The 15,839-nt window shown below is 40.2% G+C and overlaps 1 protein-coding gene across 3 annotated transcripts in view; it reads right to left on the bottom strand.

Moving 5' to 3' along the window:
- Positions 1-15,839, bottom strand: part of FMNL2 (formin like 2) — a gene marked incomplete at both ends in the record, with an annotated part of 311,376 nt that overhangs the window by 32,300 nt on the left and 263,237 nt on the right. For all 3 annotated transcript variants that reach the window (XM_079710431.1, XM_079710433.1, XM_079710432.1), the window contains one exon: positions 1,687-1,761. In XM_079710431.1, the coding sequence (XP_079566557.1) occupies positions 1,687-1,761 (75 nt within the window). The remainder of the gene's footprint in view (positions 1-1,686; positions 1,762-15,839) is intronic.

Genomic DNA, 15,839 nt, shown 5'->3' with positions numbered 1-15,839 from the left:
ATTACCAGAACTTTTTAGTTCTCAGGAAAATCAGAAATCTGTAATTTAAGGCACAATTTTCAAATTTTTTAATGGAAGGACATCACTGTCAGACTAAACTCACAAGCCTGTATATATGTTGGCTTCAGCCTGGGAGGCTCCAGTTTGCAATGTCAGCTCTAAAGGAACAAATAAGTTCCCCCTATGAAGGCAGAGGAAAGATCCTGGTCAGGTGAGCCAGGGCATGACTTCTTTACATATTTGTCACCAGTGCAAATGTTAGCCTTAAACTCTCCAAAAAAATCCCAATAACAAGAACTAAAAAGTCAATGTAAAAGTATTCCTTGTTTCAAATTTATTTTTTACCTTTTGAAAAAGTATGTATACATATGCTTTATGGAACAGAAAAGCTCTATAAAAGATTTCAACCGATACTGATTTGGGAAGGGGCTGAGGACTAGGAAGTGTATAAAGTGTGAGGACCCAGAAAACATGTTTCATATAAAAGGGTTAGAAATCTGCAAAGCTATGTTCCATGTTTTATAATCACTGAAGCAATTCAAATGAAAACTGCCTGGCATCCCAAGCACAGGTTTTAGAAGACTTGACGAGAGAAGAACTGAACAGAACATCTGCTCCAGGCTAGAAGGGATCTGGGAAATTAAGCCCAAGTAAGGAATCTCCTGGGTCCAGAAGTTTCCAAGGTCAACCGAATTAGGTCAAAGAAAGCGGACCTGGGTGTACTCAAGGGTAATCTGGCTCTGGAAATTCTCTACAGTGGATTCCACCTTCAGTCCAGGATTAAGATTTAGGTACCTAGATTCAGAAGTGCTCCAACTCCTTTTGCTTTTTGTACCTGAAGATGACAGTCCTGCCTCTGAATCACACATTTCTGCATGTGATTTACCCTGCTAAGGAGACCTGCAGTATGATCACACCCTCACAGAATTCTAGAGCAGGAAATCAAGGGAGGAAAACAAATCACTGCTATGTATTAATTTGGGGGATATATACCGTCAGTTCTACAAACTGAAGCACTTCAGTTTTTGAGAATACAGTCTGGAGAAAACCACTGGCTGGGGTGTGCAAAAGGCAGAATGGTTAACATTCTTGGTTTCTAATTTAAGGATTCTTATGAGCACTACTGACAGCTAAAGCTGGCTCTTGCAGGCATTTGTGCCAGGTGTTAACTTCCTTTTCCCAAATGCATGGCTTCACCCTTTGCTATAAATACAGTTGACCCTTGAACAACATGGGTTTGAACTGTGTGGGTCCACTCACACGCGAATTTTTTTCAATAGCAAATACTAGGTACTACACAATTCACAGTTGGTTGAATGTGCGGACACGGAACTGTGTAAGCAGACAGCCAACTGTTAAGTTAACAAGCGGGTTTTCCACTGTAGAGAAGGTCAGCGCCCCTAACCCCCCACATTGTTCAAGGGTCAACAAGAGTACTGTAATCAGTACTTTTGGCCTTTACTATAGTGTATACATAAAGAATAAAACTGCAGATACATGCCATAAAGGTAAAATACAGATTAAAAGAGCAAGTCTAAATTGGATCGTTAGCATATTATACTCAGTTTCCTATCCTTTATAACATATAATATATATGTATGTATAATATATAAATATAAATGGATTTAGGAAATAACTGCTAAAAACTGAGTTTGCTTTATTGAAAGTAGTACTGAAATAACTCACCATAAAATCTATGTTATTGTCCTCATTTCTGAAATGTTCCATCAACTTCTCAAAGCGCTGTTTTTCTCCACAAACCTGAAACACACATTATCATCATGCATGTGAAATTTCAAACATAAGCACTCCAAAATTAGATGCAGAAAATTTAGCATTAATAATTATTTCCAGAACATCTTTTTTTTTTTCCTCTCTCGCAGGCTATTTATTCTTATAGTTAACACACAAATAGCAAAGTGAGCCAGGACCAAAGCTCACCCTTGGTTTCTCTTGCATGTTCTCTTGCTATTTTGAAATCCATACCGAATGTGCTCTTTTTTCACTGGTCATCTTCATTTGTCCCACCAATCTTTTTAGCTGGCATTCAGAATCCCAGAATGTAGCTTATGGTTACAAAGAAAAAAAAAAAGACCATACTTTTCTTTTTTACAAAAGTACTTTTGAAACAGACATGCTAAAAGATTTTAATAACTTTGTATTTAAATTATTTGAGAAGCAGATTCAAAATGTTCATATCATGTCTAACCAAATCAAATAATTTTAAGCATAAACTAGAACACAAAAACTCTGGGAGGCTATCTAATCCATTCAAGGTGGGTACAGAAATTCACAGTAATTTGTAAAGCAGCACTCCAGAGGCCTGAAATACACACATTCAGCTTGAATTAATGCTTTTGCTGAACAGGTGAAATAAGCAGATAAAATACTGTGAACTCCAGAGCCACAAGGTATTCTGCTTATACATGGAATTAAATACATGAGTTAAGAACATAGAGTCAAAGAAAGATTTGTACCAAATAATGACTCTCTGGAGACTTATGCCCCAAAAAATCAAAGGATGAACTTTAATTCTTTCAGTGTCCTTGTCTACCTTTTTTGGAGCAAAGTCCTAAACTCACTGGTTGATTCATTCCACTTTCAGAAACTATTTACCCGGACACCCGTGGGCTCCTTGTTATGTCTTAACATTTTTTGTGAATTTATCCAGGTTTCACATGCTTAATGAAATTTTCTGATTCCCTTTGTGGTCTTAGGAATACTCAGGCCAATCCTAAATCCTAAAGATTTCTCCTAAAATGATATTTCATAATGCTATAATGCAGCCATTTAATTCTGTCATGTTAAATTCTGTGTGTTTGTGTGTGTGTGTGTGTGTGTATACACATACAGACACATACATTTTGGTGAAGAGAATGTCCAATGAAGGTAGGAATTTTATGTTTTGTTCCTTACTCTATCCTCAACATCTAAAACAATGCTTAGCATGTTGTAAATTCTCAATATTTGTTGAATTGCACTGAATAGAGGATAAACAAGAAATTATGTTAAAATACTCCATTCCATTATGGTTTATCACCGGATATTGAATATAGTTCCCTGCGCTACACAGTAGGACCTTGTTGTTTACCTATCCTATGTATAATAGTTTGCATCTGCTATATTCAATATCCAGTGATAAACCATAATGGAAAAGAATATGAAAAAGAATGTGTGTGTGTGTGTGTGTGTGTGTATATATATATATATATATATATATAAATACCTGAGTCACTTTGCTGTACAGCAGAAACTAACACAACATTGTAAATCAACTATACTTCAAAAAAAATTTTTTTTAAAAGAAAAGAATACTCTTAACGAAAGGGTAAATGACTTACTACTACGCCCCATGATGTTTTAGAGTGAAACAAGAAGCCTCAGACCTCCGTAGCCAGGGACTACGAGTCAGTCTTTAGTAGTGGTTCCCGTGCCTTAACCGTGTGCTGGGAATGCTAAGGTGCAGCTCCCACCTTTGAAGGACTTCTAGTCTCAAAGCAACTTAGTTTTCTCAACAGATTCAGACCACAGTTTACTATATTCTGATGACAACTCCCCATTTATCTATATCCACCTAAACAAAAAATAATTATAGAAGATAGGAACAGTGCATGGGCCGGGTCTGGAGGAAGGAAAGGAGGCTCCAGAAGGCAGAGTTTAAAGGAAAGCCTTTAAAAGACATGTGTGTCCAATCCCACCCCAGAGAACCCAATGCAGGAGGCCCAGGTGGAGCTGGGGTGACATGGGCAGGTACATTTGCAAAGCACTATGGACCATTCTGATGCTCTGCAAAAGCTGAGAACCAGAGATTTAAAAGATGCCATGTTCAGCCCCAGGGCCCACCAGCCCCTCTGGAAAATATGCACAAGTTCCTGGAAAAAAAGCCTTCTTGAATGGGGCACGGAAGTGCAGGACCAGCTCCCTAGACCATGACATCAGTCACATCTTGTGCCCAAAGGCATACATGTCTCTAGCCTGCAAAAAAAAGCCCAATGGGTGAAAACTGGCAAGGCTTGGCATAGAAAAGGTTAGAATTACAACCTAAATTTTCTTTAAGAGAAACCTCAACATAAGAACTTGTTTCCCAGCAGGACAATTTACTTCAATCTCTTTTGGGAGGTGGGTAGTGACAGGAGAAAGCAAGAGAGGTGGCTCTGGGTGTGGGGACAGCTACCAGCTCTCCTGAGAAGCAGGCTGGGATTAATGTTCTGTTGAGCAGCTAGGCACTCACGGAACCAGGAGAGGCAGCGGCCATCAGTGAGCAGTGACAATGAAGACAATTCCTAGGATGGCAAAGCCTTCCAAATCAAAGAATGTCAAAAACCTGCAAAGTACCCTGGGAAGTCTGGGGCCCTCAATTTATGAATGAGACTGACACCCAGACAGATCAAATATCTCCAACTTGATGAAACGTCCACACAGAGGTCAGAACCAGGTCCCCAACTGCCAGCCTGATGTTTCTTCCCTCACACAGCCCCGAATTTTCAGATAAACATATTCAAGGTAATAGTAAAAGCATTCCAGAATTATCTGAGACAACAACAGAGATGGAAAATGTTATTATTAAAAACCGCAATCAGTGCTCGCTTCGGCAGCACATATACTAAAAACCGCAATCAGGGACTTACTGGGTGGCACAGTGGTTAAGAATCCACCTGCCAATGCAGGGGACACGGGTTCGAGCCCTGGTCCAGGAAGATCCCACATGCCTTGGAGCAACTAAGCCTGTGCGCCACAACTACTGAGCCTGCGCTCTAGAGCCCACGAGCCACAACTACTGATGCCCACGTGCCACAACTACTGAAGCCCGTGCACCTAGAGCCCGTGCTCCTCAACAAGAGAAGCCACCACAATGAGAAGCCCGCACACCACAACAAAGGGTGGCCCCTGCTTGCTGCAACTAGAGAAAAGCCCGCACACAGCAACGGAGAGCCAATGCAGCCAAAAATAAAAATTAATAAATAAAAATAAAAAAATAAAAAACAATCATTCCATCAGGCATGCACTTGATGTCCATTCCCATGGAACTTCTAAAAATGGACGATTCTTAGGGTCTAAATCAGGACACACTGAATGAGAATCTCCATGGTTAGAACTAGGAATTTGTGCTTTTAAATAAGACTCATTTGTTGGACCAGCATTTAGAAACCAATGGCTTATACAATATTAGACTAGCTGATTTAACCCTCAGCCTTTCTGACTACCAAATGTAAACTGGATAGCTACATCATTAACTCCACAACTCATTCAACTTCCAATTTAACTACACAAAAAGGAAATATAGTTACTATAACTGGGTGTCATAGGAATGCAGCAGGGATTGGCCCACTGTCCCTGCACAGGTACAATGAATAATAAGGTTAACTCCTGTATAATCAGGGATTGTGTCCAGGTCATTAAGGAAAGTGGATTTTATATAGCCGAGGAAAGCACATGTGGGCAACAACAAAACTACTCAGATTGTTAACAGAAAGAGATGGCATCAACTCCAGAACAAGCAATATTAGATTAATTTTAAGCTGAATTAAGATCCCAAAAGTCATAGTACTAGCCTGGTAGATAGGACTGAAATAGACATTAAGAGGAGCCTTGAATATATGCCTTTCTTTAGAAATCCCTCATTCCGTCAACAGACAAATGCATGCTGAGAACGTGTGCTATGAAACAGAGTATTAAATACCTTTAATCTTTAAAAATAACAGACTTCAATGTCTTCCAATTTACAGCTCCTAGGAACTTGGTGAAAAGGATCCAAATACATAAAACAACACGTTGCCAACATAGATGCCAGCTTGGGGAAACTGTGATAGATTGACCTCTCTCCTCATCCACTGTAAGAACTAGAGGGGCCCCTCCTATCAGCTCCACCAAGCCCTTCTCTGTAAACGTGTAGACTGCTCAATCTCAACTAATGAATTCAGGGTGGTACTTTCTGACACTGATCTACAGGAACAGCATGGATTCCCAGGGCCCCCTTCATTTCTGCTGGGGAAAAAAAAAAAAGGAAGCATACGAACAAGATTAATAATTGTTTCTATGTTACTTTAGCAATCATTAAACCAGAGTATACTACAATCCCACAGGAAATGGGAAGATGTGTTTGGGGAAGGTTGGTAAAAGTCGTGTCCCACATCAAAGGAAAGTTGTCCTGGCTCATACAGCTCACATCTGGACCACCCTTGCACACTTGTTTCAAATAAGATCATCATGGCTGAACATGCCTCTTCTCTCCTTTGAAACGGCCTCATTTAGAAAATCTGATGAGGATGAAAGGAACAAGACACTGATCCCGAATTATTTTCCAAATCTACACAATGGCCTTCGGGGGGTATTCTCAAGGCCTTCATCAAACGTACAGGAGAGCCAGGAGCATGTTTGCATGTATATATTAGTGTACATTATAAACTGCTGCATATAACTTCCATCTGCCAACAAAGACCAGACAATATATCATCTGAAAACTTTCAAGTAAAACAACTGTACTATTGCAATTGAAACCTGTCATTTCTTGACTTTTCTCTTCACTGGTATTTCTCATTCCCCCACTAGCTTTGACATCGGTTTCCTATAACAGTAACAAACTCCTATATCACTGGAGTAGGGAGGGTAGGGAGTGAATTTAAGAGACACAGCCATAGAAGGCTGAGCAGAGACTGGAGAGAAGCCTACTGCATCAGGAATTAGACTTCCACAGCCAGGGCCACCAGAAATGAAGACAACAAGGCAGAAAGAAGTATATGCTTTAGAAAAGCATATATTCTACTGTAAACTTAAGAGGTGCCTTCATGTATAAATCATTTACAAATCAGTCTCATGTGAATAAATTCACTGACCCTAATTAACAGTATGTCAAGTGAAAACACTCAGGCTGGGATCAATCCTGGACCACTTATCTGCAAACACAGGCACCCATCTACCCATCCCTGTGGGGTCCTGCCTAACACATCCAGCCCTCTTTGCACCTTTAAGCTCTAACACTGGTGGGTGGTGATGGGATATGAGGGCAGAAATGAGTCTATGTGGAGTATTAAACAGGGGACCATAAAACCTAGGTTACAAGTCACAGTACCACCATTACCGCACTGTGAGCTTGGGCAATTCCGTGAACTTCCCTGGTTTTCACACCCATTGATTTGAGAACCTTAGATTATACTGTTGGTTGTGAAATCCTTTTCTAGGAAGCTGTAAGGGTTACAGAGGAAAGTGTTGGGGGTTCCAAGGATGGGGGTGCACCAGGGATGGGGGTCCTGGCAGGGGCAGGAAAAGCACAAAGTTCTTGAGACTTCTATCTTCATTCATCCAACTCTGCATTATTATATTGAGTTGCCTGGTAAGATTTCTTCTGGGGGACAAAAAAGATTCACTGAACGTTTTCATTGCTAATAAAAGTTTGAAAAAAATTCTCTCACTCGGTATCTTGAAGCTCTAAAATTCTAATCTAGTCATGGCAATATAGCATGATATTCCCAAGCAGACTGGCCTGGATGCTCTACACAAAGCAAATTTAGAGAGATGCACTCGGCTCTGCAGGCCCTGAGTACCAAGCTTGAAGGGCAAAGCCCTATCTCACGGCATCTTAGCTCACTTGCTTGTGAAGTGGATAAATCGTGCCCTGCCCAGATAAAACGGGCCACACCCAAGGCAAGCAAGATACATTTTCACTTCAAAGAGAGCTGAAGCAAAAGCACAGCTCCTGCGAAAAAAATAACTCAACCCTATTCTCCAACATCTGTGAAAGATATTTCTGACCAGTGTCCCAAACCATTTGGATAAACCGGAGGCTCTGGATGCAAAAGAGGCAGTGGCTTAAAGCGTCTCTAAAGGTGGGCAGAGTTTAGGGGATGATTTCCCTAAAGGCTAACAGCGGAGAAAAGATGGTTTTACAAAAGCCTTGTGATAAAGAGTATTATCTTGCTAGCCAGATGTTGAAATGAACAACAGACTGCCATCCTTCAGCCATCTCTCCATCCCCTTCAAGGTTAGTGACTGTCTTTGGCTTCCCCCAGCAACAGCTCCCAGGGTACCACACAAAGTCTGCAGCCAGACTGAGGCCTGACTTACAAGGTGGCTATAAAATATGCTTCAGGGTTACTTACATAAAAATTAAAGGCCCCTCGCTTAAGTGTTTCCTTCTTGCCCTGTTGCCTGGCGCCTGCCTCAGTACTTTCTTTTTCTCTTCTCACAATAGGCCCCTATGGTCCGCAGGGCTCCCTTCAGGAAGGCACCGTTTTAAAGGCACAGTCTATTATGACTGATTATAGACTACCCCTCTCAGGGCCTGCCAGGGAACAAAAGTTCCATTTTCTTTTTGGGGTCATATGAAGTAAATAGTTATTGCACCGTTAGTCCTAGGGGAAAGCATCTTTTACCTTCTATCAAGAGCACCAGCAGTCTATGGATTACTGACGCCATGGTGGCTCAACAAAACCACTCTTCTGGGGTGTTCTGTGGTTGTCAGGGTCTATTATCATTTCCCCTGAGGTGACTAGACATTTCAAACACAGACACTGGGTGGCTGCCGTGACACAGGCCAACCACTCCGACCTGTTGCTGGCTCTCCCGTCTCCTTGGGATTTAAAAGTGGAAATGTTCATCAGATTGAAGCCTTCTGAAACAAAACAACCTGATCTCACTCCACTGAAATAAAAACTAGCGAAAGCTAAACAACAATGTATTCTACAATGGATCCTGCCTCCTCCCTCATAAATTAATAAAACATTTGTAACAATTTTGGGCTGGCAGACATCTGATTATGAACCAGAGGCTTCGTCCACATAATGCTAAACACCCTCATGAAAACTTCAGTTACTTTTCCAGATGTTTCCAAATATCCAGATGTTTGGCATCAGGTACACAAAGCATCCAGATGACTGTTTTACTTCCCATGCATATATTTTGCTGTACTGAATAAAGAATCCTGACATAGAAGCAAAGGGTTAGTAAAATCCCCAGAGGATAACTTGTTGACACACCACACCTTAAATGAGAAATGCATTTTTATCACTCCCCTTAAAAAAAGATGGCCTTGGGCTTCCCTAGTGGCGCAGTGGTTAAGAGTCCGTCTGCCGATGCAGAGGACACGGGTTCGTGCCCCGGTCCGGGAAGATCCCACATGCCGCGGAGCGGCTGGGCCCGTGAGCCATGGCCGCTGAGCCTGTGCGTCCGGAGCCTGTGCTCCGCAACGGGAGGCCACAACAGTGAGAGGCCCGCATACCAAAAAAAAAAAAAAAAAAAATGGCCTTCATTAAATTCTAGAGAGTAAGGCTCCACAATACAATTCCTCATCAGTGACCTCTTTCGGAAATATTCCTAATGTTGGACTTGAATCTCTCTGGCTTCACTGCAAGACTCACATCTCTTGGTCATCAGTAAGGATACAGATTCTTACAAGGCTTCTATTCCTACAGGAAGGCCAAAGTACCTTCTAGTTCTTCAAAAAAGGCTGTTTATTAAATTGGTAAATGATGAAGGCCTTCAGTCATCTCTGGGACAACTTGCCAGTCTGATCCCTCAACAGTAGAAAAAGACCTATTTAACACTGATTTATTACATTCATTTTTTCCTCTCCACTTTGCCCTTTGAACACATACTCAATTTGGTCAACCAAGGCAAGGGAGGGGACACAATGACACATTTCTAGTGGTCATCACGTGTTCACTAAACCACAGCAACAGCACATGGTAGGAGCTGTGTAAACCCTGTGGCATTCCCACCACAGACCTTGGGACCTGCTCAGGAGGCAAACGTCAACCCATGCTCTCTCCTCTTGCATGAATCACGACAAATCAAATTAAATCAAACAAAGATGTGCTAAGAATTCAGAGCCCTTGAAGACAAGGACTCTTTGTTTGCTAGATCAAAGACCTCAGTCCACAAATAGGCAAATGCCTGAAGTTTGTCCACTGCTCCCTCCTAACTCACATTTCACGTCTCTTCTACTTTCTTCTGTGCTCTGCCCCAATTCTGGGTCTTCATCAGGAGGACCCTGCTCTTAGCTTCCTGTAACCACCTCCACCCGGCCCAAGGTGACAGCAGACAACAGACTGGGGCAGCAGTTCTTAAAGTGGGGTGTTTGAACCCTGAGGGCCCCTGACACCCCATGACAGGGTCTGTGAGATCAAAACAATTTTTATAATAATACTAAGATGTTACTTGCCTTTTTCACAGAGTTAACATTTGCACTGGTGGTGCAAAAGCAATGGGAGGTGAATGAAACTACTGGTGCCTTAAAACAAATCAAGGCAGTAGCACCAAATTATATCAGTAATCACTGTATTCATCACAGCCATGCATTCTCAGTTACTGTTTATTTTTTTAATTTTTAAAATAAAAAAAATTTTTTATATTTTAGCCGCACCACTCATCATGTGGGATCTTAGTTCCCTGACCAGGGATCAAACCAGCATCCCCTCCATTGGAAGCACGGAGTCTTAACCACTGGAACACCAGGGAAGTCCCTCAGTTGTTTTTTTTTAAAAGCCAGTTTCACTTAAGAATACCCTTGATAATGCAATAAAAAGCATTAATTATATTAAATCACAACCCCTGAATACACACCTTTTTAATATTCTATATGAGGAAATGAGATCCCTGAATAAAGCACTTTTGCTGCATATAAACATATGGTTGTCTTGAGGGAAAGCACTTCTGTAATTATTCTAGTTGCAAGATTAACCAGCCACTTTTTCATTTTTGTTTGAAAGAATGACTGACTATTTAGACTCATATACCTGGCTGTTATTTTCTTCAAAACTCAATGAAATGAACCTTCTACTTTAAAGGAAACAATTGACAATATTTGTTTCCAATGATAAAAATTAAGCTTTCAAGAAAAAATGAGAATTTGAAAAACCTGTATCCGCCATGAGCTTAACACAGCTTCCTACTATTTAAAGACTTTTCTAATAAGATTGGTGGCAATAATAACGAATGTGATTTTTAAAACTACTGCATTACAAAATGTGTCAATATTTAGATGATCTGGATAATTCAGAGAATTGCTATTTTCCAAGTGACAATTGCATATTGTTACAAAACTATGCATACATTCAACAAAGTGGAAGATAAGCAAATAATTTTAATGTAAGAGAGTGTAAGAGAGTGTAAGAAGTTCATTAGTATGGTTTCAGATTCTACTTTGCAACTCACTTTTAAGAAACTACTACTTATCCAATGTTTGTATAGTATGGTATCAAAATTGAATATCCACTATTATCTGAAAATGCTGTTTAAAATAATTCCTTCTCCATCTGCATATTTTCATGGGGCTGGATTTTCTTTGACTACTTCAACCAAAACAACACAAGTGACTAAATGCAGAAGCAGACGTGAGCATGTAGCTACCTTCTATTAAGCTAGACTCTAAAAGATGTATAAAAATATAAAATAATGCTACTATTATAGACTGAATTGTGTCTCCACAAAATTCATGTTAAAGCTCTAACCCTCAATTCAACTCTATTTGGAAATAGGGCTTTTAGGAGGTAAGTAAGGTTAAATGAGGTCATAAGGGTGGGGCCCTAATCAAATGGGATAGGTGGCCTTATAAGAGGAAGAGAGATCTCTCTTTACACAGACACACCTAGAAAAGGCCATCTAAGCACACAGACAGAAGGTGACCATCTGAAAGCCAGGAAGACTACCATGCTGGCGTGGGGACTTTCCTCTATAACTGTCAGAAAATAAATTTGTTGTTTAAGCCATCCCGTGCACAGTATTTTGTTATGGAAGCCTGAGATGACTAAGACAACCACTATTCTCACTGATTACTGGTTTCTTTTTTTTAAGTTTTAGAGAGCAGGTGTTTTTTTTAATAGAAGAAGTTAACACATAATGAGTTTATTATGTTATTTTAAATGAAATTAAAAGTTTATCAAAATTTTTAATTTCTAATATAGTAAATACCAATGCATAACTTGAATTAACAAAAACTTTTGGGGGTCTTCAGTAACTTGTAAGGATGTAAAAAGGAGTCCTGAGGCCAAAAGTGTGACAACTACTGGACTAGAGAAACAGCCTCTTTATTTCTACAAAGACAATAAACTCTTTTTTTTTTATTTTTTAATTTTATTTTTTTATACAGCAAGTTCTTATTCATCATCAGTTTTATACACATCAGTGTATACATCTCAATCCCAATCGCCCAATTCATCCCACCACCACCTCCACCACCCTGTGGCTTTCCCCTCTTGGTGCCCATACGTTTGTTCTCTACATCTGTGGCTCAATTTCTGCCCTGCAAACCAGTTCATCTGTACCATTTTTCTAGGTTCCACATATATGTGTTAATATACAATATTAGTTTTTCTCTTTCTGACTTACTTCACCCTGTATGAGTCTCTAGATCCATCCACGTCTCAACAAATGACCCAATTTCGTTCCTTTTTATGGCTAAGTAATATTCCATTGTATATATGTACCACATCTTCTTTATCCATTCATCTGTCAATGGGCATTTAGGTTGCTTCCATGACCTGGTTATTGTAAATAGTGCTGCAATGAACATTGGGGTGCATGTGTCTTTTTGAAGTATGTTTTTCTCTGGGTATATGTCCAGTAGTGGGATTGCTGGGTTATATGGCACTTCTATTTTTAGCTTTTTAAGGAACCTCCATACTGTTCTCCATAGTGGCTGTATCAATTTACATTCCCACCAACAGTGCAAGAGGGTTCCCTTTTCTCCACACCCTCTCCAGCATTTGTTGTTTGTAGATTTTCTGATGATGCCCATTCTAACTGGTGTGAAGTGATATCTCATTGTAGTTTTGATTTGCATTTTTCTAATAATTAGTGATGTTGAGCAGCTTTTCATGTGCTTCATGTGCTTCTGTATGTCTTCTTTGGAGAAATGAAAGACAATAAAGTCTTAAAATTCAAAACTTGAATAAGCAAACAAAAGGATTTCTAATAGTAAAATGTCTTGCAAGATTGTCAGGAGTCAACCACACTATATAAAGAACAACTCATCTGCCATCTCTCCATGAAGATGAAGTCACACTATTCAGAGACCGAATAGGTTTCTCTATACAGAAAAGAGCTCTTCACCAGTTTGCAAGGTAGGAAAAAAGAAAAAAAACTTTCCTTCAGTTCTTATGTTTAACAAGGCAAGGTGCAATCTCTGGCATTTACTAGGCTGGACTGCAGCAATCCCTAACTGTTCTCTGGTTGTCTCTGGGATGTGTCCACCTCTGTCACATGGAGGCTCATTATAAGGCTAGATTTTTTTCCCCAAAGCCAAGTAAATGTTAGATTTCAAGCAAGAATATGAGAGAAATACAGAAACAGTTTTCTCCTACATGGTCTATAGGACATGCATTCCCCAAGTTCAGGGAGAATCAGACTCAGTGTATCCGCCCAAATAAACAAATTTGTCCTGGAACACCCGACATGCTATAACATCAAACAATCAAGAAAAAACATGAAAGGAACCAAAAGATGATTATCTTTTACCAAAGCACTAACCATGCCCTTGCTACCTACCACATAGAATATACTCTTGCCTAGTCTTATACCTATTCCCGGAAAATACTTCAACATGGAAAATTCAGCATTGTTCTTAGTAGTATACCAGCGAATCTGGGCTACCACATGTGTTGCTGGCATGAGTACTGAGGAAGGAACCGTTATTTTCCACGGCTAAAACTAAACTGCTGAAGCTATAGCTATAGCTCAGTGTTACTGTGATTGGTCATTTCCACTCTGCCGTGACACAGAGCTGAGGGGGAAACTCTGTCCGAGAGCTTAACTTCATGCTCATATATAACATGAAAGAGTTGGGCAGCAGCCACATGCACCACTGTGGTTATGGACCTACTGTGAGCAGGAGCTGAAGAGCCGAAACAATGACTCAAAAGCCCAGCCTTTGAAACACTGCCCAAGCCAGGATGCTTTCACAGACTAGACCTTCCTAGGGGCAGGTACCCACAGTGTGCCCAGCACATGCAGCTCACTTCCTGGTTAGGGAAGCAGCAAACTCCTTTAACTGTGTAAGTGAGACCTGGGTTTAGAGACTAATGCAGCCATTTCCAGGAAGTTATAAAAGGGAACTGGGGACTAAAGTCACAGTGTAGCCTAAAACCACAGTGATCTATTTCTATCCTAAGCTTGTTACTATCCTACCAAACAGCCTTGCACACATTACTTTTTGTTCGTGTTCATAAATTTTTGTACCTATCATTTTATTATCTAGCTACCTTGCTTTTTATATCTGTAGTCAAAGAAGCGCTTTATCTTTCTCAGCTGGAACACTTTGAATACACATATTACATAGGCACGTGTAGGCAAAATTTTACATAGAATCATAAAACTATGCTTTTGGAATTGGAAAATCAATTTGGTTGATTGGTAGAATTGGAGGGGATATAGAGGTCATTTGACTAACTTGTCACCTAAAGCAAGAACTTGCACCACAAGATACCAGACTCACCAGGTATCATCTTCTCCTCTTGACTACCTCTGTGTTGTGTGCTTCATAAAGCACAAAGGCTCTTCTGAGCATCCTTCTAGCTCATTCTAGCCTGGTGCCCTTTGGAGTTCAACTTCTTAGTACAATCCTATTCTCTACTTGGAAAAAACACACACACACAATTCCCAGTCACCTCTGTTTAAGCCTGTTCTCTCATTCATTATCTTCAGTTCAGAACTAAGAATCTGACCTTGGACATTTTACCATCACTAAAAAAAAATTAACTTAATAAAAAATCAAAGTTAGTTTTCTTCACCCGAAAAAAATTCCCAGATCTTATTTGTTCATTGTGGCTGTGCTTTCTTCTTCTTAATTAAATGTATGCTGTTTGAATAGATTCTTGCTCTCCAATTATGTCCATCCCCATATTCAGTGGATCACTCTGTCTCTTGTTGACTTTTCTTCAATTTTATGGTTTCATACCCATTGTCATGGCCACAAATTTGGTCCAGGGCCCAGTCGTTTAATGCCTGACCTGCCTATCTTCCAATCTCCAGCATCTCTCTGCTGTTTTTTATTCATATATGATAATTTTTAAGATTTATCAGAATTACATAAAATGCCCTTCTCAGGTTTCCACAGAATCACATGGAGTAGATATAAAAGCACTTTATAAACTGTAAAGTACTACATAAGTATTAGTTGCTTCCCTTATCATTTTTCTTTTCCCTCCTACTTTTATCTGTCGTCCATTTGAGATTCTTTTTTTTTCTTTTTAAATCACAGTGAAGGGACTTCTCTGGTGATCCAGTGGTTAAGACTCTGCACTCCCAATGCAGGGGACACGGGTTCAATGCCTGGTCGGGGAATTAGGATGCTGCATGCCGCACAGCACGGTCAAAAATTAAAAAAAAAAAATCACAGTGAAGATTTTCTGAATCTCCACTCTTCATCAGAACCTTAATCGTGCTTGCCTCCTGTCGGGCTTTATTTTGTAACATGGGCCCCAGTCAAATACTTTTTCTTGTCGCTAGCACATTTATTTTGACATATACTGCCCCTAGGACAGACTTCATGCCCATCTCTTTCTCTGTTCCCAGAGTCGCCTCCACCAACCAAATCAAGTCTCTTCCTTTGTAACGGTGCTCAAGACCGATCCTCTCTCTTTGGGCCCCACACAAACAGCCCAGTTTGTCCTGGCTTTTACTAATAACTTCAAACAGTCCAATAATCTACCCAGTCAGTAACGTTTTGTTTGCCTTTTAGTAGAAGATCGAGGGTGTGTATGAACTTGTGTAGAAGGTGTTTGATAAGTGATAATATGTTATGTAACACTGACACCAAGTACAGAGCCTTGGAGTTCAATGGATCTGGGTAAAAACTCCAAATCTGCCAGTTACTAAAGTATGTCAGTAGGCCTATTTACTCTGAACCT

Source organism: Hyperoodon ampullatus, assembly GCF_949752795.1.
Source record: "Hyperoodon ampullatus genome assembly, chromosome: 8".
Lineage (NCBI taxonomy): Eukaryota > Metazoa > Chordata > Mammalia > Artiodactyla > Ziphiidae > Hyperoodon > Hyperoodon ampullatus.
The sequence above is the reverse complement of the archived record's forward strand: the minus strand, read 5'-3'. Positions and strand labels throughout refer to the sequence as shown.